Consider the following 25,377-nt stretch of genomic DNA (forward strand, 5'->3'; position numbering starts at 1 on the left):
TTCATCTTATTTAAGAAATTATTCCCATAGAAAACATAAATTACCTGTGCAAAATATTCCTCTGAAATCCTTCCAGCCCACTCAATACACAAGTCTAAAGGACGACATGGATTTGCCACATCTGCACATTTAATCATCATGCGCTTGATGAGGATTCGGTTCTCTGGAGAATTTTTAATGCTGGTTGTGCACTCACAGTCACTACCCTCACTCTGAAACAGATGGAAGCAGCAAAGTTTGATATTGCTAGAAGAACAGCCATTGAACACACTGGGTACAGATGATTTATTTAAGTACACATCTCTACCTGAGACACTTTTGTTCCACATTCAATACTCTTAGCATTTACAAAGCTTAAGTATATGCAGGACTGGCTGAGTAGGGGACCAAATGAGGCACTGGTTCAGGGTACCAAAACAAGGGGGCCAAAATACCTTGTCTGGCTGTCTCTTACTTCACATCAAACTCCAGAGCTAGGGCACAGATGCCACATGTATTTGCTCCAGCAATGCACCTCTCATCAGCAGGCTGTGTATAAATCTCAGCATGCTTGGTGTGGCTGAGCCAATAGAAAAGGTCTTTTTGCTAGCTTTCATGCAGTCAATGTGTTCCTCTTGCTGAAGCTGCTTGATGGCTGCCCTTGTTATCTATCACTGCACTGACCCACCAAATATTTGTACAAAAAATGATCCCAAATTTACTCTAGTAACTGTACTTAAACCACCAGGCATAAACTAGAGTCTGTAAATACGGACACTGCTAACAAGGTATCAGCTTGATATCACCTCTTAATCGAAGAGATGATTTTCTAAATAATTGTTAATTTTTTCGAGGATTCTCAGAGTATTAACTCACCCAAAACGAGACACAGTAAATGAAATTTACAATCTCTACGGGTGGTTAAGCATCTCAATTACTGAATCTCTCCGTGGTTTTTATATCAATGCCAAGTTTTTCTGAATTTTTTGAAAAAACTACTTAAGTGCTCTAATCACATCACTACACAGTGAATAACTCAAACATCATGTCTTAAAATTTGTAATTCAATTATATATATCAAACTGATACCTTAATGTTCCAAAAGTCCTCAGAGAAGACTGAAAAAAGAGACCCAATCTAGGTCTTTTATCTCTATAATATATGAAAGAAGGCACTTATCATTCTCCGTCCCCTGGTCCCCCAGACATCCAAGGAGAGCAATGGGGCACCCTAGGAGGCACTGCTGTGGACTTCATATAAATGTTCCCAGGTACACATCTCACTGCAGCTCCCATCCTTTTTCTGGGTGCTGATTTCTAATGTGAAACCTAGCATATTTATTTATTTATTTCAATATTTGCCATATCGCTTTAGCTGAACACTTAGGGCTCCTTTTACTAAGCGGCGGTAAGCCTAACACGGGCTTACCGCTTGCTATACAGGAAGTATCACCGGGCTACCGCAGCAGCCCGGCGTATACCTGGCAGTAATTGGGCAGTCCCGTGCACTTGCCGCATAGCCATTTCCTGCAGGAAGGTGAGACTTCCCTTTTACCAGCTGCAGTAAAAGGGGGCTTTGGCACACATGTAAAACACGTGCTGATGCCACAGCTTGGTAAAAGGGGCTCTTACTGCCTCCTATTTAGGAGGTGCAAAGGGCTCCCATGTTAAGTCTGCATTATCCAGTTAGAGCATGCTAATGTGAACGCGCTAACTGCATAATGCTTCTATGACACACCACCTTCAGAAAAAATTTTAAAAATAGCACGATTACCATATGCTGACATATGGTTTATGTGTGTATTTGTCCTTGTAGCCTTATGTATGTAGGCAAAACAAAACGAGCAATCAATAAGAGGATAATCGAGCACCATAGTGCTATCATTAGGCGACTGTTTGAAAAGCCACTGGTTGAACATTCAGTACTGAAGGACCATTCATTTGAGAAATACAGGGTTTTTTTTAATGTTCTACAAAAACAAAGGATACCATTGTGAGGAGGTGATATAGACAAATTGTTAATTAGAACTGAACAAAGATTTATCTTTGAAAATACTGTGCCCCCCCCCCCCCCCCCCCAAGGTTTAAATAAAAAATTTATCTTCTGGCATGCATTTAAATGGTTATTTTACTCCTGAAGATGAGGAAAAGATCTGCTAGATTAATTTTGGGAGTTTCTAATCTGCTATAAGTTCTCAGTGCAAACCATAAAGGGCAAAGTTTTATTTTATGGGTCCAGTATTACATATATGTTTTTAGTTTCATATTATTTACATATTGATTCATCTTTATGTACTGATTATAGTTATGTATTCATTTGCATAATTTGAGCATAAACCTGTTACTCCTATGCTTAAAATGTATATGATGTCTAATATAGTTTCATTTATTTTTTTGTATACAATTTTTATCTGCTTTCAATAAGTTTTTTTTTAAGAGCATCCATATATTTTTGCATTGTAAGATGTTGAAAGTAATTATTTTAAGTTTTACTGCCTTTGTATACAGTTTTTACAAGTTTCCGAAGAGACATACATAGGTTTTAGCATTATAGGGCCCTTTTACTAAGCTGCGTAAGCGTCTGCGCGCACCCAATGCACGTCAAAATGGAGTTACCGCCCGGCTACCATGTGGCTCTTGTGGTAATTTAATTTTTGGCGTGCATCCAATACGCACTGCCGAGAAATAATTTTTATTTTCGGACACACATATCGGACGTGCGCCAAGTGGCATTTGCTTTACCTCTTGTTACGTATGTGTCCTCTATGGTTCAATATTTTGCTTTGGCACATTTTTTTATTTTGATACAATTTCATATTATATTATGTCACATTTCACTTTTAACTGTTATGTATTTTCATTTTATAATAGTTCTTATAATTGAAATGGTACACCAGTATTTTATGTTCCTCTTTTATTGTATTAGAAGCATTGCTTCTGGTACAAAATAAGTACCTGAATATATGTAAAACCGCTTTGAATGTAGTTGCAAAAACCTCAGAAAGGCGGTAATCAAGTCCCATTTCATTTTCCTTTTTATTGACGTCACATCACTTAAGATCTGTTGGTTTAAATCCTCTTGTTTTACTGGTATGATATTCTCTTCCTATATTTTTTAATATTTTCGGTAGATTTTACCTTTATATGTTGGAATGTTAGCTTGTTTTTAATTAGTTTTGCATGTTTATATGCAACATTTTGTGTGTGTGTGTTTTAACTCTTATTTTTTTTGTATATCTATATGTGTATTTTAATTAGTGGTTTGTTAACCCCTGATGCAGCCTATTTGGTGAAACAGTAACATAGTAAGTGATGGCAGATAAAGACCTGAATGGTCCACCCAGTCTGCCCAACAGTCATATTCATTCTCAATTCAAGAATAAATCAACAATAAATGTGATATTATATACCCGGTCACGGTCTTTCTTTGTTGTTTCTGGGACTAAGACCATAGAAGGCCGCCCGGCTGTGTTCCAACTATCGGTGTTGCCGTCAAATCCTATCTAAATCAGTCTTGTCATTTGCAAGACACAGACCGTAAAAGTCTGCCCAGCAATGTCCTCACATTCTAAGTTACTGGAGTTTCTGTCAAAGCTCTCTCCAGCCCATCCAAAACCAGATTGTAATTTGCAGCACTCAGACCGCACAAGCCAACCAAACACCAGCCTTAGTTAATACAGTCAGAGTTGCTATCTATACACCACTTGATATGCAAACACATATGCAACCCTTTAAGTTTTTTTTTATACAGCCATTTTCTAATTAGAGATCCTCTGTGATCATCCTGCACCATTTTGAATTCTGCCACAGTTTTTTTTTTCTCCACCACCTCCTTCGAGAGGGCATTCCAGGCATCAATCACCCTATCCGTGAAAAAGAATTTTCTGACATTATTCCTAAGTCTACCACCCCACAACCTCTATTCATGTCCTCTAGTTTTACCATTTTCTCATCTCTGGAAAATATCTGTTTCTATATTAATATCTTTCAAGTATTTAAACGTCTTTATCATATCTCCCCTGTCCCTCCTCTCCCCTAGGGTATACATATTCAGGTTTTCCAGTCTTTTCTCATGTCTTTTGGTGCAATCGCCATGTCATTTTTGTCGCTTTCCTCTGATCTGCTCCAAGTCTTCTTATGTCTTTAGAAAGATACAGCCTCCAAAATTGAACACAATACTCCAGGTGGGGCCGCACCAGCAACTTGTACAGGGGCATCAACACCTCCTTTCTTCTGCTGGTTATACTTCTCTTTATACAACCTAGCATCCTTCTGGCTACAGCCACCACCTTGTCACACTGTTTTGTCACCTTCAGATCCTCAGATACTATCTCCCTGTCTGTGCATACTGTATCAGACTCTCAACACCTAACACATACGTCTCCCTTGGATTTCTACTCCCTAACTGCATCACTCTGCACTTCTTTGCATTGAGTTTTAATTGCCAAACATTAGACAATTCTTCTAACTTTTCACATCCATTTTCATGTTTTCCACTCCCTCTGGGGTGTCCACTCTGTTACAAATCTTGGTATCATCTGCAAAAAGGCAAACCTTACCTTCTAACCCTTCAGCAATGTTGATCACAAATATATTGAACAGAATTGGCCCCAGCACCGATCCTTGAGGCACTCCACTACTCAACTTTCCTTCCTCTGAGTGAATTCCATTAACCACTACCCTCTGGTGTCTGTCAACCAGTTCCTAATCCAATTCATCACTTTGAGTCCTAACTTCAGCCTGTCAAGTTTATTCAAGAGCCTCGTATGAGGAACCGTGCCAAAGGCTTTGCTGAAATCTAAGTAGGTTACATCTAGCGCACATCTTTGATCCAATTCTCTGGTCACTCTGTCAAAGAATTCAGTCAGATTCATTTGGCACAATTTACATTTGGTAAAACCATGTTATCTTGGATCAAGTAACCTATTGTATTCCAAGAAATTCACTATCCTTTCCTTCAGCAGTGCTTCCATTACTTTTCCAGTAACTGAAGTTAGGCTTACCAGTCTGTAGTTTCCAGCTTCTTTTCTGTCACCACTTTTGTGAAGAGAGACCACATCCGCTCTTCTCCAGTCCCACGGAACTTCCCCCAACTCCAAGGATTTATTACACAAATCTTTAAGAGGACCCACCACAACCTCGCTGGGCTCCCTCAATTTCCTGGGAGGGATCCCATTCAGTCCCATGGCTTTGTCCAGCTTTAAATTTTCATTTTGTTCATAAACACTTTCTTCCATGAACAGTGCTATAGCCACTCCATTCTCATATGTACCTTTGCCAGTCAATCGTGGTCCTTCTCCAGGAGTTTCTTCCGTGAACACAGAACAGAGGTATTTGTTTAGCATGTTTGCTTTTTCCTCATCATTATCCACATAGGGCCAGATTCTATATATGGCGCCTAAAAAAATCCACAAAGAACCCAGTTTCGCCTAAGTGCATTCTATAAGATTTATAAGTACATAAGTACATAAGCATCACCATGCTGGGACAGACCAAGGACAGACCAAGGGTCCATCGAGCCCAGCACCCTGTCACCGACAGCGGCCAAAAGAACAAGCAATTTGTCCCGCCCATCCTAGAAATACTGTATTATTCCCTCGTCCATTCAATAACATTCTATGGCTTTTTCCTCCAGGAAGCCGACCAACCCTTTTTTGAAGTCCGCTAAGTTAACCGCCTTAACCACCTTTTCCGGCAGCGAATTCCAGAGTTTAACTATGCGTTGAGTGAAGAAACATTTCCTCCAATTCTTTGTAAATTTACCATACTGCAGCTTCATCGCATGCCCCCTTGTCCTAGTATTTTTGGAAAGCATAAACAGACGCTCCACATCGACCCATTCCATTCAACTCATTATCTTGTAGACCTCTATCATATCTCCCCTCAGCCGCCTTTTCTCCAAGTTGAAGAGCCCCAGCCTTTTCAGCCTATCCTGATAGGAAAGTCGTCCCATCCCCTATATCATCTTTGTCGCCCTTCTCTGCACCTTTTCCAATTCCACTATGTCTTTTTTGAGATGCGGCAACCAGAATTGAACACAATACTCGAGGTGCGGTCACACCATGGAGTGATACAATGGCAGAATAATATCCTTATTTTTGTTTTCAATCCATTTCCTAATGATACCCAACATTCTATTTGTTTTCCTAGCCACAGAGGCACATTAAGTAGAAGTTTTCAATGTATCATCAACGATGACACCTAGATCCCTTTCTCGGTCCGTGACTCCCAACGCTGGTGTAGTTATAGTTTGGGTTCCTCTTTCCCACATGCATCACTTTGCACTTGTTCACATTAAACGTCATCTGCCATTTAGACTCTCAGTCTCATAAGGTCCTCTTGTAGTTTTTCACAATCTTCCCGCGATTTGACTACTTTGAATAACTTTGTGTCATCTGCAAATTTAATTGCCTCACTAGTTACTCCCATCTCTAAGTCACTTATGAATATGTTAAAAAGCAGAGGTCCCAGCACCGATCCCTGAGGGACCCCGCTAACTACCCTTTTCCATTGTGAATATTGACCTTTTAATCCTACTCTCTGTTTCCTATCTTTCAACCAGTTTTTAATCCACAGTAAGACACTACCTCCGATCCCATGTCCGTCTAATTTCCTCTGTAGTCTTTCATGAGGGACCTTATCAAACACCTTCTGAAAATCTAGATACACAATATCAACCGGCTCACCTTTGTCCATATGTTTGTTTACCCCTTCAAAGAAATGCAGCAGATTGGTGAGGCAAGATTTCCCTTCACTAAATCCATGTTGACTTTGTCCCATTAGTCCATGGTTTTGAAGCAGGGTATATAGAATATGCTTAGTCGATATCATCATGCCTACATCTGCAAGCGCCCATTTATATCAATGAAAACTTGGCGTAAATCCCGGCGCATAGATTTAAGCACACTGGGCTGTATTCCATACACGTGTAAATTTTAGAACACCCATGAAACACCCATAAACATGCCCATTTTGAACAGCGCACGTTTATTTTGAACTGCACGCTTCACCATTTAGGAGCAGTTTATTATAGAATGTGCTTACCGAGTTGTGCATGTAACTTGCAATTATTGTCAATTAGTGTTTGTTACGTGTGCTGATAAAAACACTGATTGGCTTGTTGAGCCAATTAAGTTACACATATAGTTTTAGAATGCACCTGAATTTCAGCGCGCAAATCTAGGCACCATATATAGAATCCCCAGAAGTGGTTCACAGCATCTTTCAGTTTCATAATTCCATGTTTACTCTTACTCCTTTTACTTACATACCTGAAAAAAATTCTTGTCACCCCTCCTTACTTTTCTAGTCATTTGTTCTGCTTGCACTTTTGCCAGACGTATCTCTCTCTTGGCTTCTTTCAGTTTCATCCAGTATTCCTGTGTTCCTCTTCTTGAGTTTTCCTGTATTTCATGAACACCAACTGTGTTATTTTCTCAGCCACTTGCTTGGAGAACCAAATCTGTTTCCTTTTTCTCTTGCTTTTATTTACTCTCCTTACATAAACGTTAGTAGTCATATTTATAGCTCCTTTCAGCATAGACCACTCCTTTCTACTTCTCCTTTATCCTCCCATCCCATCAGCTTTTTCTTCAGGAATTCCACCATTTTACTAAAGTCAGCATGTTTGAAATCCAGGACTGAGTTTTGAGAGGCTGCCCTCCCCTTTAGCTGTTATATCAAACCAAACAGTTTGATGATCTCTGCTGCCCCGGTGGGCACCACTCGGACATTAGATACATTTTTCCCATTCGTGAGCACCAGATCCAGCATCTCTCACTCCCTCGTGGGTTCCATCACCATTTGTCAGAGCAGAGCACTTTGAAAGGCATCCACAATCTCTGTACTCTTTCTAATTCCACAGATGGAGCTTTCCAATCCCTATCCAACAGGTTGAAATCTCCCAGCAATAATACCTCTCTTTTCTTTCCCAACTTTTGGACATCTGTAACCAGATCTTTATCTAGACCCTCCAATGGTGTCTGGGGTCTGTAGACAACACCCATGTGGACAGAGGTTCCATCATCTCTTTTCAAGGTGATCCATATTGCTTCTTCCTTTCCCCAGGCCCCTGGCATTTTAGTTGCTGCGATATCGTTTCTCACATACAGAGCTACTCCTCCACCTTTACGACCATCTCTATCATTCCTAAATAGCTTGTAGCCTTGCATGTTTGTATCCCATTCATGGGAATGATTGAACCATATTTCTGTGATAGAAACAATGTCTAAGTCTGCCTCTAACATCAGGGCTTGCAGATCATGAACTCTGTTGCTTAGACTGCGAGCATTTGTGATCATCGCTTTCCAGCTACATTTCAGTGGTAGTCTCATCTTCTGTTTAGTTTTTTGTTTGGTCTCACTTCCTGCTGTGTTGGTAAGAAGTGATTTGATAAGATTGTTGTTGTTTTCATTGCTTTCTTTACTATTGTCACCTCTTGTCTTTAGCTGGGAGTGACTACTGGAAGTGACCTGCCTCCATATGCCATCCCCGCCTTCAAGTTTAAACGCCTAGAAACATATTGTTTGAATTCCTCATCAAAGATTTCTTTTCCTGCCACAGTGAGATGCAGCCCATCATTACAATATAGTCTTTTGTTTTTCCATGTATTGCACTAGTACGTCAGGTCTATTCTAATAAAGAACTTCCCGGACTACAGGTCTACTTAGGTTTTTCTGCTTGTTGGCTGCTGTGGACTTGAAGAGCCTCCTTTTGGTGTTGAACTGGGGGATTATTCCATAAGAAGGGCACCAGGAATAGAAAGCACTATTTTTGGTTTGTTCATGTTTAGCAAGACGGGGGCCAGGGAAGACCATACAATGGTCGTTGATGGAATGCAAGTCTTGGGGGGGGGGAATAGGGAATGGTGAAGGAAGCCAGGCAAGATGGACAACTAGCAAGAAAGGCTTTAGAGGCTAACAGTAGGATTTTACATTGTAATCAAGAAGAGACAGGTAGCCAGTGGTGCTCCTTGAGGAGAGGAGAAACCCGATCATATTTGCTGGCATAGGACAGAAGTCTTATGGCCATGTTTTGTAAAGATTGAAATTTATTAATGACCACTTGGGTGACACCAGCAAAGACATCATCACAGTAGTCGATTTTGGATATGATGAAAGTATGAGCACATAAAAGGCATCATGAGAGAAAAATCGGCAAATCGAATGAAATTGCCTAAGGGTGAAAAAACAAGATTTTACTAAAGAAGAGGTGTAAGGAGAAAAGATAGATGTGAATCAATTTGAACTCCCAAATAACGTAAAGATAGAATGGATGTGATGGGAGTACTGAAAAAAAAAAAAAAAAGAGATCAGAAAATGAATAATGATGTTTGCCAGTAATCCAGCAGGCTACTGTCTTGCTAGGATTCAAGACCATACTATGAGTGGTGAGTCATTGTGAGATAGCGTCCAAGCATAACTGAAGAGTGGTAATAGCATCCAATAGCTATAATTTGAGTTATTCTTCCCTAAGGGCATTGCTTTGCACTTGTTCACATTAAATTTCATCAGCTATTTAGATTTCAAATCTTTCAGTCTCCAAAGGTCCAATTTCTCACAATCTGAATACAATTTAACAACTTTGAATAATTTTGTGTCATCTGCAAATTTGATCATGTCATTTATTGACCAAATTTCCTGATCATTTATAAACATGTTAAAAAGCATTTTGAAGTAACTTGCCTGTCAGCATATATTAATCACATACTATTTTTAAACTTTTTTTTGGAGGGGGTGTGTTACGGAAGCATTATCCAGTTAGTGTGTTCACATTTGTGTGCTCTAACTGGATAGTGCAGACTTAACATGGGAGCCCTCTGTACCTCCTAGATAGGAGGCAGTAAGTGTTCCCATGCTAATATTTTTGCAGGTCTCGTACACCAATGGAAAAATTAGTGCAGGACCTGCAAAAATAAAAAAGCCCTATTTTGGGGCCACATTAAAAATCGTCTTAGAATTTTTATTTTATTTTTGTTACATTTGTACCCCGCGCTTTCCCACTCATGGCAGGCTCAATGCGGCAGGCAATGGAGGATTAAGTGACTTGCCCAGAGTCACAAGGAGAATGTGGTACAGTCCCAAGTTAAGGGGTCCTGTTACTATTTTGCGCACGCTAAATGATAAGATGCTCATAGGACTATAATGGGCATCTTAGCATTTAGAGTGTGCTAAATGTTAGTGCATGCTAAATCCATTAGCGCGCCTTAGTAAAAGGCCTTATAAATACGCTAAGGGTTACATTTTATAAGTGGTGCCTAAAAATCATTGTTGAAAACTGTACGCGTTGAGCACTATTGTATGAAGGGTACATGTCCTTTATAGAATAGTGGTTAGGGTATAAACCGAGCCTAAATTTAGGTGCCGGCAAGTATGCCTGTTAAAATCTCATGCAAATGCCAGTGTCTATATTAGGCGCAGTGCGGCCAAATTCTGTATTTACACACATAAAATTTTGGAACACCTCAAGCCACACCCCACAAAATTTACACACATTAGAATATATGCGCGGATCATTACTAGAATATGATCTGCACTTAAATCCTAGTTAAGGCCAATTAACACTGTGGCCTACATGGCAATTAGTACAAAATGCAGCACATATACCTATATACCTATATTATTTTTGTTACATTGATTGCCCATAATAGGCTACATTCTATTTATGATGCCTAAAAAAGTGGCGCTAAAAAAAAAAATACAACTAGGCATATTCTATAAACTATGCCTAAAGTTAGGCATGGTTTATAGAATAAGCCTAAATCTAGTTGTAGTTTATAGAATCCGCCCAGTACCTGTGTCTATATTCAGTTGCAGCTATGTATGCCAACTAAAACTTTGTGTAAATGCTGAGGCCTAAGTAACGCATGGAACGGGAATATTCTATAACACTGTAATTTTTAGGAATGCCCATGCCCCGCTCATGCCCCTGCCATGGCCACACCCCTTTTCAGATCCGAGTCTTACACAAAGTTGTGTATGTAAATTCTAATTAAACCCAATTAATGGCAATAATTGATTAAGTGGTAATTATCAGCGCTGATTGGCTTAAGCCAATTAAGTTGTGCTCAAAAAGGAATATGACCAGTTTTGCGTGTGCAACTTAAGTCACACTATATAGAATTTTGAGGAATATGAAGAATTAAATTTAGAGTACTGGCAATAATTTATAAAGCACTGCATAAATAATTGCCAAAACGTATTACAGCTATGTTACAGATTTATCAATCTTCTAGATTACTGAGGTCTGAAGGACAAAACTGTTTGTATGTACTGTCTAAAAATGTAGTGCAATTATGAGAGATACATGAGTGTACACTTTCTATTGCTGGACCAATTTTATGGAACACTTTATAGCTCTGTACTTTGAATAGCATTGAGACCTTCCAACAGGCCTTTGGATTCTGTTGATCACTCTTAGAAAGGTTATTTTCCTGTTAACCCAGGTTATTAGAAACGAGGTCTCATTGCATAAAATAGGATCTGTTCTAAAATAGCCCATCTTAATGATAGCCCACATTGATAACTTTCCCCTTCATGATTATATATATTAGCAATAGAGAAGAACTGTGTCAATTTCTTTTTGGGTTGATTTTTCCTTCGAAACCTGAAGCACATGTCAGGGGGAATTGTGCTGTGTTTTGAAGACTGAACTTTGCTAATGGAATCTAATTCTTTGTGCTGAATAAAAGCTCTTTATGTTTTGGAATCTGGTTGCTGTGTGAGTGTCTGAGCTGGAGAGATGGAAAGACTGGACCGGAACAGGAGCTGGATCAAGGGGATCTTTCTTGACCTCTTCCATGGAAAGTGTAAGAGGGAGCAGATCTGGTGACTCAGACCCTGCTACGACCTGGTGGGACATTACACTCTCTAGGCCTAACCATTAGCTACTCTATTCGAAACATGTAGTTGCCTAGCACCCTGCTTACTTACAAGCTATTACTGCTGCCACCACCACAGCTAGGCTCTTCACTTTTCCCTGCTACTTCTGGAGAAGTGAAATGTGGGAGAAAGCCATGAATGAAGATCTAGGAGTAGGGGCTGAAAGGCAGCAGGGAAAATGAATGTGACTCGGGGCAGGGGTAGTTGGGGTCTGGTGGTCCAATGGACCTCCAGCCCCTGTGTTTGACATGTCTGGGCTTTTAACAGCCCAGACCTGTCAAACAAATGCGGGAGTATTGTGCCTGGCACATGCTTAGGAACAATCCTCCCGCACTTCTACCCCATGATCAGTGATAATTGCGTGCTTAAATTTGCATGTCATTATCTCTGATCATAGGTCCAATAGCGCCCTGCGCTGTTCCAGCACTATTTTTAGAGCGCTGTTTAGAACAGTGCGGGGCTTTTGATCATCTGCTTGTCAATGCTGAAGCCAGGGCATAACACTGGAAGTGGTCAGCAAAACACTGAGCACTGCCAGATGAATATCAACCACCTATAGTTCAGGAACATAATGAGGCCCTTTTGCTAAAGCCTAGTGAACACCAATAAACATTAGTATGTGCTAAATGCTGCGCGTCCTATTTTATACCTATAGACCACGTGGCACTTAGCGCAAGTTAATGTCCATTAGTGCACTAAGCTTTAGTAAAAGAGCCCCAATGTTTCCTAAAATTAATAGACGTCAATAGTCTTACATTTGAGTTGCTCTCTTCAGCTGCTATAGGCTTGTTGATGCTATTCACAAATTTGTTCACGTGCTCAAAGTGCTTGGTCATCTCTGTTGCCAAAACCATGTCAATTATAGCCTGACGCAATGTTCGATACTGGGTTCTAGAAAGAAAAAAATAGTTATTTGATCTGTGAAAGTAAAAACAAAGGATGCAAGAGAAACAGAAAGGGTACAACTTGGCACACAAAACTGACAGTACAAACTATGGGGTCCTTTTTACTAAGCTGTGGGAAAAAAGGGCCCTGCAGTAGAGCATAGGGAGATTGAGTACAAAAATGTACATAGCTGTTCACATCACAATAAGAATTGAAATCCTCTCCACACTCATCAAATTGGAACCAATGGAAAACAAAATTTAGGAGGTGCCCATGTGTAGCCGGAATGCCTCTTGTAAACTCCCCCTTAGCCTTGCCCTAGCCTTGTTCTTTCCTACTGGTGCAGGTAAATATGCTTCTAGCTGAGATACAGTGGCCAATGGGTCTGGCATCCTCTACAGCTGGATGACATCAGTACTATACCAACAAAAGGGGAATACCTAGAGGAACAGAGCTTGGCTGAGATGCCAGATTGACTCAAGGTGCCCTCGAGGGGCTAAAATTTAAAACCTTATGCAGTGCTTGCCATGCTCCCTTTTGCCCCTTGCACAGACAGTAAGCATTCTCTCTGCAGACTTTCAGAGCTTCCAAGGGGGCTGTATTGCCGAGAGAGAGATTTTAGCCAAGTCCCTAGCGCTATCCAATTACGCCCCCAATGCCCTCCAACTCTATCTCTTAAATCCACCTCTGACAGACCTCAGTTGGCACCAAGAAGCCACTTACACCTCGGGCAGCAGGCGATGGCTTACTACGTCATCTCCTGCTGCTGTGGGATCAGTCTCTCGATAAGAGCTGTAAGATTTTGTAGCTCTTATTGCGACACTGGTCCCACGACAGCAGTAGATGACGTCTTATTAATGCATCTCCTGCTGTCGATGGAGGAGGCGACTGATCAGTAGGAGATATTCGCATCCCATCAGGAGTGCACGAAATGACCAACGAAAGCAGGAGCTTGGAAGGTCTGGATTTTTCAAAATTTTTGCACAGAATTCCCCCCACCCCCGAAGTAAAGTTAATATTTACTTCATAGTTTTGTTTCGTGGGGGGGGGGGGGGGGGGGGGGACACTCTTACTCATGTCCTGTAATTCTTTTGTTTATATTTTAATTAGATATTTCTTGGCACAAGTTACAACAAAAATATCAGCTCACTAAGGGGGCATATTTACTAATCTGTGTTAAGTAGCTAACGTGAGTTTTACCGGGTGTTAGCACCAGTGGTGATCCTAGGTCGGCTGCCACCCAGGGCGGATCGCCGCTGCGCACCACCACCCCCCCCCCCCCAGGTGCAGTGGCATCCGTCCCCCCAGAGTGCAGCACGACACCCCCTCCCCAGCGCAATGACACTCCCCTCCCCGGTGCATCAAGCCCCCCCCCCCCCGGGTGCATTCTTGGCTGCTAGAGGGTGCAGAGAGCAGCCGCGCATCTGTCGGCTCCACTGGCTCCATACTCCCTCTGCCTCGGAACAGGAAGTAATCTGTTCCGGGGCAGAGGGAGCAGGGAACCAGTGGAGCCGACAGGCGCGCGGCTGCTCTCTGCACCCTCCAGCAGCGTGCACCCGGGGAGCCCCGCCCCCACCGCCCCTCCTATGTCATTGGTTAGCACAAACATCTGTGCTAGCTGCTTAACACAGTTTAGTGGGGCAGACCAGAGGCATGGCAGTTCATGACAGCTAGTGCGTGGGTTGTGACTGCACATTAGCTGTCAAGATTGCCGACAGAGCTGCTCCAAATACTGCCAGCTCAAGAAGAGGCAATAGGTGAAGCAGAGCTATTAGCAGTTGGATAGTGCAGCTCCCTTGGGTCACTCCTCCTTTCAGCTCCCCTCCATCCAATTCACCCCTGCTGATCACCCACTCAACCCTTGCACAGTGCATTTCCCCTCTTCAGTAATCAATTCAAGTTTATTGGGGCTTATACCCCACCCATCAAATATCATATATATTTATATATTCCCCACTCACCTGACCCCCCCCCCCCATAGTGCATTTCCCCTTTTCGTATATCAACCTTCCACCCACCCAACTTCCAAAGATCAAGACATCCCACCCTTTCCTTAGCCAACCCTCCCCCCACCCCCACTGGCTCCCATGACTTACCTAGTGGCCATACATGGTAGGCTGGTGGGTATGGGGGGGAGCACTCTCCATCTGCTCCTGCCCAGCCTAGATCTACCACTAGGGGTCAGTGGCTGCCATTTTGAACCCAGAATCAGGCCAGAAGGAGAACATTTTCTCAGGTAAATCCCTTGATTCTTGAGGGGTCTGGACTGAAGGGTTTATTTTTTGTTTTTTAGCACTTGATATATCGCTAGCGATCCCTGAGGCGACTATGCGGTTTACAATTTCTATTAAAAGTACTTTGAACTGTCCCTAATGGGCTCATAATCTAAGTTATATATTGTACCTGGGGCAATGGAGGGCTAAGTGAATTGCCCAGGGTTGATAACTGAAGATGAGAAATGCACTTTGGCAGGGGTTCGGTGTGTGTGTGGGGTGGGGATTACTGAAGGGGGAAATGAACTATGGGGTGCAGGTGAGGGCCATGATATCAGGGTGCATGGATTTGCTGATTGCTCCACCACTACAGGGAATCTGAAGTTGCTGGTACTATGCATAGGAGTCAACTTTTCAAAATTATTGGGGGTGCTAAGCCCAATGGAAATAACCCCTCCCTAGACACATACAAGGAATTTTCTCAATATTGGGGGTGCTCAAGCACCCACAGCACCCACAGAATTGGCTCCTATGGCCTATGTTACATGCACTGCCTGATAGTGGGGATGCTCCTGCACTATCAGGCACTTCAATTAAAACAGTGCCCATGTTGCGAGAGCCTGCTCTGTGTGGTAAATGCAAGGCAGATGTAGGACATGCCCCCTGCATTTACTGCCTTGTTTCGCCCTTGTGTGGACCGAGTTGTAGCGATTTTTGGATACTTCTTTTTCACTAATGAGCAAGAGTTGAGAAGATTTACTGTCAAATAAGTGACTTTTTAAATTTTCGCTGTGCACAGTTGGTAGTTTTGCCTGAATACAGACTGTTATTTGAGAGGAATTTGAACTTTATCAATTTTTGTATATTGTACTACAAGATCCGGGGTTGCAATTTTTTATCCCCTGTTTTTGGGAGTTTTTTATTGCTCCCTTTTTTGCTGGGTGAGTGTAAGAAACCTATGATAGTAAGCCAGTTGAGGATAAGTAAAGTTCTCTTACCTTCCTCGGCAGCTGAGGTTTCATTTGATTAAATATTTTGGGAGTTATAAATCTGTTTAAATTCTCTCTGATTAACAGTCTAGCAAAAATGTTTGCTGTGAATTATGTTTTTTAATATTTTTGCATTCCATATGAATTATTCTTTTTGTAACATTAGCCATTTTATAGCTGCAGCAAGCAGTAGAATGTGCAAAGGACCCACATCAGGGTATGTAAAGACCACTTTTTGCTGCAGATTTGTGACTTAAATGACTTAAAATTACACCCAATGGGCTGGATTCCATATATCACACCTAAAAAAATGGGCACCGAAAAAAAATACGCCTAGGCGTATTCTATAAAGTACACCTACATTTAGGTCTACTTTTAAAATTACACCTAAAATTCCATACAGTTTATAGAATACGCTGAGGGACCATCCGCACAACTAAATTTAGTCTCGGGCAGTTACGCCATTTATACTTCCACTACAATGGCCCAGATTCATCAAAAGACACATTAAAAAAATATATATGAAATGGGGCACTGGACCAAATAGCACAATATTCGATGTTCACATGACTATGGGAGAACACTACTGAAACATGCATTATGTTAAAAGATTTTATTTGAGCCTGCCTACAAAGAAAAATGGTACTCAAAAAGGTACCTAGGCCTTTACATGCATTCTGTGTGCAAAAGCATTCAGATCTGTTTTACTTTCATAAGCTTGCCTAATATCGAAAAGCACCCTTCTCATTCCCCAGGAAAAAGGAAAAAAAACTCACCTTTCAATGTTCTTGAAAATATTGCATTTATTGTCTTTTGCTGTGAGCTGGAATGCCAGTGCAGTGTGATGGCTTTCCAATACAGCAGTATCATTATACAGCACAGCTAATTCACTTCCTGCATTGCACAGGAAAGAATTGGTTCGTCCTGGGTGATCCACATCATGAACTGTGGCAGCTATTAATGCAGCAATTTCATCTAATTGGTCAAGGCTTCCCTTTTAAAAGGAATGAAGATAATAAATTAGTGTTTGGGAGTCACATGTAGATTCTGAGAGTCTGTTCAACTGTATTGCAGAAAACGTTTATTTACAAAAACATATAAAAGAGTGGAGCTAGGAAGTCTACTTTAAAGTGAAAGGAAGTCATTATTTGAGTATGGCCTTTGTTATCAATAGAAATCAAACAAAATAAAACATGGAAAAGAAAATAAGATGATACCTTTTTTATTGGACATAACTTTTCTTGATTAGCTTTCGAAAGTTGCCCTTCTTCGTCAGATCGGATCTGACGAAGAAGGGCAACCTTCGAAAGCTAATCAAGAAATGTATTAAGTTATGTCCAATAAAAAAGGTATCATCTTATTTTCTTTTCCATGTTTTATTTTGTTTGATTTCTATTGATAACCTTAAGACACTCCTCTACTTAAGTATGGCCTTTGAAATTAAACAGCTTCAAGTTAAAAGCGGATATGATGGCAATTTTACGATTGCCTGCAGTGCTTATGGACTGCAAGTTCATTTGAAAATGCAGTTAGCATGTGCAACACAGATGCTCATGTGCTGTGTTTGGAAAATTATTTTAATAAAAATTATTTTGCTGTATGTCCCTTCACAGTAAAGAATGATCTGTCCTAGAATGTGTGACTTACAGACAGCAAACCCACAGTTTAAACCCCAAAAATGGAGGATGTAATGAAACATCATACAGCTAAATATAAATTTGAATTTATCTCATATAACTTCTACTTTACAATTGCCCCTCATCCCTTGCATTGTGGAGTCCCTCAAGTCTCTCTTCTTCCCCCATCCTTTTTAACATTTTCTTAAGCCCTTAACTATCTTGATCCAATCAACCGCAGTATGCCGACGATATTCTCCTCATCTTTCCTCAGAACTCCTTCAATAATGACCTCTCCCTTCCTTTAGTCCTGTTTAAATCAAACTGATCAATGGTTAACCACTAACCCCCAAATTCTATATAGTGCACCTAGAGATCTGCACTGAATTCAAAGTGTATTCTATAACGCACATAACTTAATTGGCTTAACAAGCTAATCAGCATTGATAACAGCTCTTAACAAGCAATAATGTGCACTAATTGGCAATAAATAGAATTTATGCACACAACTTGCTAAGCGCATTCTACAATGCAGTGTGCCTTACTTCTAATGCATGCACCCAAAAAGGGCATGGTTATGGGCAGGGAAATGGGTGTTTCGTGGGCGTTCCAAAATTTACATGCATAGTTATAGAATATGGCGCTGTGTACCTAAATCTACATACTGGGACTTGCGCTACCTTTTTGTTGGTGTAAATGAAGGCACGTAGTTTTCGGCGCTGATATAGCAACCAGGCGAATTCTATATACCGCACCTAAATCTAGGTGCTGCTTATAGAATATGATTAGTTGGCACTGATTTCCACACTAATTTTTTTAGGCGCCATATATAGAATCTCCCCCTAAGTGCTTAGTCCTCAACCCTTCTACATCTAATCCAAAGAGAAGTAGATCATCCTCCCCTACTCAAGTCCCTTCATTACAAGGTACCTCACTTTATCTAGTACAATCTTTCAAATATCTTGGCGTAGTTGATCCATCTCTGACCTTTCATCCCCACATATCTGCTACAGTCAAAAGCTGTTTTTTTCCCTTCCATTTTATCAGATCCCTCCGTTCCTACTTAGATGATTCCTCCTGTGCAATTCTTCTCTGCTCTCTAGTTTCCACCCATTTAGATTATTGTAACATTGTTTATTCTGGTCTCCCAAAGGTATCGGGTGCACACAGATTAGATCACGTTACTCCCTTATTGGCTTCTCACCACTGGTTCCCTATGCCGTATTGGATTCAATTCAAGATTCTCACTCTCGTACACAAAGTTTTACGCTCAGGCATCTATTCTTATCTCTCTGCCCTCATCTCTGCCTATACCCCATCTAGAGTTCCCCGATCAGCATTCATTTCGATTGGCTGTGTCCCCATTGCACTGCTCTCGCCGCTTTAGGTCCCTTTTAAAAACCTACCCATTTATCCAAGCATCCCCTTGCTGCCCTTGCCCCTAAGGGAAGGCCTGCATTGGTGCCTGCCCTGAAAGATGTATTTCTACTCTATTTCTCTTTTTCTTCTTTCCTTTCCAAAGGACAGTATATCAAATGAAATAAACTAAACTTTATTCTCAAATTAAACTTTTGTGGAGTTATCTGTGAACTGCCTCTAGCTGAAAGTTGCAAGGCAAAGTGGTTTTATTATATTCATTTGTCTACCAAAAGATCTCAATATGGGACAGTACCTTAACTCTTTCCTTTCCAAGAAAAAATGCAGTAGCGTGCAGGACATCAGCAGCATGGGTGGAATTGTGATAAGAGTTGGAAGCGTGATAATTAGCTTCGACAACCTGGAGCCAAGATCGAAGCGTAGCTTCTGAGCAGTTCAAAAATTCACACACTCCAAATCGAGCAAAAACTTTTAAACCAAGATAAACCAGTGGCCTGCAAGAATTTAAAAATAGAAAAATATATCACCTAGCGAAGAAGCATAAACATTTTTGAAAGATTTTTACTCATTTTAGTTTAAATATTTCTAAACCAGAAAAAGCATTGTGCATATTATTTCTGTATCATGTCACAATCAAAATGATAAAACTTGCAACACTTGTAGCAAGAGTCCCCCAATCCTCTTATTCTCCCCCTCCCCACCTCACTTTTCATGATGGAGATGGCTAGCCTATACACAGTCATATTTCCACACAAACATTCAAAGACAGTATCACCCTAGCTCCACCCCATCTCATGCATTCAGGACCAAACTATATGCCCTCTGTTACATGGTGTTCAAATATGGCCCCCAGATCTTAAGAAAAGGGGTCCCAGGCTTCAATTGAATAAAGTCAGTTTGCAGATGTTGTCTCCATCACCAACAGATCACGAAAGGCAATGTATCTCTAAGCAAAGGAAGGGGGGAGGTCCTCCCTCCTTCAAAGCAACAAAATACAATTCCTTGCCAGCTATTATGCTTTCTGAATACCTTTTCAAACTTATTATAATATCCCAAGTGGGGCCAACTATGTAAAATAAACAGACCCCCCCCCCCCCCCAAGTTTTGACAGGATGGGCCAAAATATCAAACCACGGTGCAAAACTGCCGCATCAACTGACAAAACCATAAATTATGCCCAGCATCCCACCTCTTCTTTACACCTAATCTAGAGGTCCAAACCCACCATATGTAATTGGAAAGGCCCTCCTTTGTAAAATGTCTGAGCCCATTCAATCTTGTAGAGCTCTGGGAGAAGGTATGCTATCAGATTGTTCACCACCTATGAAGCTCTCCTCATTCAGTGTGACACACAGTGGCAGAGCTGGAGATATGCAAAAAGTCCTCTGGCAGGGATAACATACTAATCCAGGAGATCTTGAGACCATCTCATAGTACCCCTCTAATCTAGAACATACAATTTATTCCTTTGCCCTTCCAAAACTGAAATATCATATACTGCATTCCTAGAGTGAAGTCAGCATTTCCCCAGATAGGGTGCAGCAGGGTTTCAGAAGGCAAAATGCGGGTTCCTCCATCAGAACTTCCACATTTTTCATATGGAGGTCACCAAACTTTGAGCCACCACTAAGGGGATAGGCAGCCCATCCCTGTATGCTGAATATAGCAAATATTCAAGGGACTCACAAGCAAGCACTCAGTCTCCAAGTCTGTGAAATGGGCTACATCAATTACCCAATCTTTGATATGGTGCATCTGACATACCAAGTTACAATGTTGGAGATCCAGATGTGCAAATTCACTCTTTTTCCATTCCACCATCACTACCTGCAGGGACAACCTGGGATTCCACCCCACCTACAGGAAATTCCTTAATTCTTGATTTACTAACTCAAGATCCTTCTGAGTAAGATATATTGGTGACATCTGCACTTGGGTAGGAGGACCATTTTGCAAAAATGAATAGCTTTGGATAGCTTTGGAAAGCTTTGAATAGCTTTGGATTTTGAAAAGTTAAGCTTAACACCCAAGATCATGCTGAATTCTGCAATTTTCCTTATCAGATAGCTGAGGGACATCTCTTGGTCAGTAAGATGAAATAGGTCATCTATAGAAAGATAGTATATCAAGTCCTACCCCCTTTCTCCTTTCCCTTTAAAGGCTTCCACTTTAAAAGTGACCTCGCCTATGATCACACCCTGTATCAGTAGGTCTCCCTTAATTTTCAATAGCAAAGATTCCATACAACACAGAAATATGAGAGGGGATAGGGGGCAGTCATGTGTTGTTCCCCACTACTCTGGGAACACAGGTGATGCAAATCCTTTTGCTTCTACTGAGGCACTTGGTCCAGTACACAATGCCTGAATCACTGAAAAGAATATCTATGAAACCTCAAATTTCCTCAACACAGGAAATAAATACACCCAATTGACCCTGTCAAAAGCTAGCATCTTCCTTACATTGATCACCAAATATCTACCCTTGGCAAATCTCACCTGTTCTTCTGCAATTAGGGAGAGCATCACCATGATCAAGTATTAGAATTTAGAAGGGAGATTGGCTGATATGACCCAGGGTGCAACAGGTCATTGTCCACTTTGTGGATTACTGTGATAGATGCCCTGTTCATCTCCCTGAGAAGCACACCTTGCTCAACCCAATCAGGTGAAATGCACTTTCCAATGGGAGATCTTATAAAACTCATGTTAGAGCCATTTGGGCCAGGAGCCTTAAGCAGCCATGTAATAAATTCTTGAATTTCTGCCACCAGTACTAGAACATTCAATTCTCTAATATGTTGTCTCATCAATAGGGATAAATTTAACAAGTGCAGGAAGTGGCAGCTGACATCTGCCATGGCTTATTGCTCTTTATAAAAAGCTGAACAAAACTCACAAAACATGGCAGTAATCATTTCCAAGGAGTTTATTTTTATTTATTTCTTGGGATTTATTAACTGCCTTTATGAACAGATTCATCCAAGATGGTTTACACATTTTTCTCCCCCAGCTAATATGCATGGGGCCAAATTAGGATTTAGTGAGGTTGGCTAAAAGTCTCCCAGACTTATTTACAAACTTAAAAAGCTGAAATTTATATTAAGCGAGATTCTTTTTGGTTTGTTGATGGATCAAGGTGTTATTACCAGCAATCTGAAGAATAATGCAGTTTATTAAAACAAGCACCTGAAGTGGCCAGGTTTTGCAAATGTAACCATGTCAGGAGCTTGTTTTAATAAACTGCATTATTTTTCAGATTGCTGGTCTGGTCTTTGTTTTGCTACTCACTTGGTTTAATTGCTGCCTCCTTTTGTTTGGTATTGCAAGCCACCCAAGTGACCACAAACCATGTTCTGTTAGCCAGGGAAGGGTGATCTGCATACAATTTCTTACCCTTACAAACTTGTTTTTCTGAGACTAATATGTTTTTCCTCAAATATTTGTTTTTCTTGCTCACCTGTGCAATCAGATCTCCTCACAATATAGCTTTCACTGTTTCCCAAAAGGAGAAAGCATGTTCTGCACATGCACTTGAAATACTTTCCACTTATCTCTAAGAAACTACTGAAAGTACATATCCCTTTAGAAATAAATGAGACAGCATGACCCTCTCTGTCCCCGGCCACAGAATCCATCAAGATCTAGCCAAATATGCAAATAATCTGAGACCTCTAGGGGGCCTATTTCCACCCTTGACAGTCACTTTCAGATATAGAATTACGAGTGCAAGAAATTCCACAGGGTGGAAGGTCCTCCAGGTATGAACAAGCCCTCACAAAATACAGGAAGACTCTCAATGGACCCACTAATCAGCTGACTGGCACCCCTGGATCAATCCAGCTCTGGATCAATCCAGCTCTGGATCCATAACAGTACTGAAGTCCCCCTCCAAGATTACATGAATAAGAGAATATTCATCACATTTGTTTTAAATTTATGACATTTATATCCAACACTATCCCGAGTAGAACTCAGGTTCAATGTGGCTTACATAACAATTAGAAAAGCATGAACATGTTCAAAATACATTAACAGAAAATAAAATACATCACATATTGTTAGACCAGTAAAACTTTAGTTAGGAACAGATGTAATTAAATACTTAGGGTCATGTTTACTAAGGCGCGCTAGTGTTTTCAGCATGCGCTAAAGCTAGAGGCAGTCATATATTCCTATGGGTGTCTCTAGCATTAGCGCGTGCTAAAAACACAAGCGCTTCTACAGCGTGGCTTAGTTAACAGGGCCCTTAGTGATTTAAGCTAGATAATTGAAATATGGAGAAAAAAGGTAAAGGGCTAGGATTAGCTGAGATAAGTGGGAAGTGGGATGAGGTAAAAATTAATGCCATGAGTTTATTTGAGAAGTGCTTATTTCCTTAAAGGCTAGACCGGTGGTGGCGAACCTATGGCACGCGCACGCCAGAGAGGGCACACAGAGCCCTCTCCCTTGGCACGCACGCCTGTCGCTGGTCTGCCCACGCTCCCTCCCTCCGAATAGTTCACCGCCTCCCGCCCTCCCTCCAACCCAACAAGTATCAGGCCGCCCGCCCGTCCTCCCTTCCTCCCAGCACCAGGAACTCCCCTCCTCCTGTGAAATTTTAAAAGCCTACCGTTCCTCGGGGTTAAAGCAGCGTGCAGCGCCGGCAGCGAAGAAGCGCGTGTTCTTCGCTCGGCGCGCCTTCAGCCTTCCCTTCGGTTTCTCAAGCTCTGGTCCCGCCCCCTCATAGGTGGGACCAGAGCTTGAGAAACTGAAGGGAAGGCCGAAGGCGCACCGAGCAAAGAACACGAGCTTCGCTGCCGGCGCTGCACACTGCTTTAACCCCGAGGAATGGTAGGCTTTTTAAATTTCACAGGAGGAGGGGGGTCCTGGTGCTGGGAGGGAGGGAGGACGGGCGTGCGGCCTGATACTTGTTGGGTTGGAGGGAGGGCGGGAGGCAGGCCTGGTGCTGGGTGGGAGGGAGGCTTGGTGCTGCTGGGTGGGAGGGAGGCCTGCTGCTGGGTGGGAGGGCGGCCTGATGTTGGGTGCTGGGTGGGAGGGCAGCAGGCCTGGTGCTGGGTGCTGGGAGGGAGGCCGGCAGGCCTGGTGCTGGGTGGGAGGGAGGCCTGCTACTGGGTGCTGGGTGGGAGGGAGGCTGCCTGCCTGCCTGCCTGGTGATGGGTGCTGGGAGGGAGGGCTGCCTGCTGCTGGGAAGGAGGGCGGCAGGCCTGGTGCTGGGTGGTGCTGGTTGGGAGGGAGGCCTGGTGGTGGGAGGGAGGGAGTCTGCCTGGTGCTGGGAGGGAGGGAGGGAGGCTGCCTGCCTGGTGCTGGGAGGGAGGGCTGCCTGGTGCTGGGAGGGAGGGCTGCCTGGTGCTGGGTGGGAGGGAGGCCTGCTACTGGGTGCTTCTGCTGGGTGGGTGGAAGGCCTGATGTTGGGTGCTGGGTGGCCTGATGTTGGGTGCTGGGTGGGAGGGAGGGAGGCTGGGTGCTGCTGGGTGCTGGGAGGGAGGGCAGCAGACAGGCCTGGTGCTGGGTGGGTGGGAGGGAGGGAGGCTGGGTGCTGGGAGGGAGGGCAGGGGGGAGAGGAGGGTGGCTGGACATGGGTGACTGAAGGGAATAGGAGGGTGGCTGGACATGGGTGGCTGGAGGGGAGAGGAGGGTTGCTGGACATGGATGGAGGGCAAGAAATGAAGAATGAAAGGAGGAAAGTAAAGAAATAAATGGAAAGGAAGACCTGGAAACGGAGTTAAGAGAACAGATAGCAGCAGAATCAGAGACTGGACCAATATGGATAGAAAAACAAAATCCAAAATATAGAACAGGAAAAGTTCTCTACGATGACGAATCACAGAAGGCAAAAGTAGAGACTAATAGACGATTCACCACTGGAGACGTGAGTCCAACAGTCTTTATTATATCAGAGATAACGACCCGACACAGGCCGTGTTTCGACGCTAAAAAGCGTCTGCATCAGGGGTCAATAAATAAACCAAGTAATGAATGCAAAACGAAGAGTCCTACTTGTATATGTGTTGTCAACTCACTGATCACGTAGCACCAAACAGAATATGCTCTGATAGTTTGTATCCAGCATATTCTGTTTGGTGCTATGTGATCAGTGAGTTGACAACACATATACAAGTAGGACGCTTCGTTTTGCATTCATTACTTGGTGTATTTATTGACCCCTGATGCAGACGCTTTTTAGCGTCGAAACACGGCCTGTGTCGGGTCGTTATCTCTGATATAATAAAGACTGTTGGACTCACGTCTCCAGTGGTGAATCGTCTATTAGTCTCTACTTTTGCCTTCTAGAAAAACAAAATCACCAGACAACAAAGGTAGGAAAAAATCATTTTATTTTCATTTTAGTGTTTTAGAATATGTCCAATTTGAGAATTTACATCTGCTGTCTTATTTTGCACTGGGTATACTGAAGCTGTAACAGCTTACAGAAATGAT

At 42.2% G+C, this 25,377-nt stretch overlaps 1 protein-coding gene across 2 annotated transcripts in view; it reads right to left on the reverse strand.

Moving 5' to 3' along the window:
- The window catches only part of PDE8B (phosphodiesterase 8B), a 282,903-nt gene that overhangs the window by 17,493 nt on the left and 240,033 nt on the right, over positions 1-25,377 (reverse strand). For both annotated transcript variants that reach the window (XM_030192290.1, XM_030192291.1), the window contains exons 17-20: positions 19,233-19,431; positions 16,721-16,938; positions 12,613-12,748; positions 45-212 (exon numbers count right to left, since the gene is read on the reverse strand). In XM_030192290.1, coding sequence (XP_030048150.1) covers positions 45-212; positions 12,613-12,748; positions 16,721-16,938; positions 19,233-19,431 — 721 coding nt within the window. The remainder of the gene's footprint in view (positions 1-44; positions 213-12,612; positions 12,749-16,720; positions 16,939-19,232; positions 19,432-25,377) is intronic.

This window comes from Microcaecilia unicolor, chromosome 2 (assembly GCF_901765095.1).
Source record: "Microcaecilia unicolor chromosome 2, aMicUni1.1, whole genome shotgun sequence".
Taxonomy (NCBI): domain Eukaryota; kingdom Metazoa; phylum Chordata; class Amphibia; order Gymnophiona; family Siphonopidae; genus Microcaecilia; species Microcaecilia unicolor.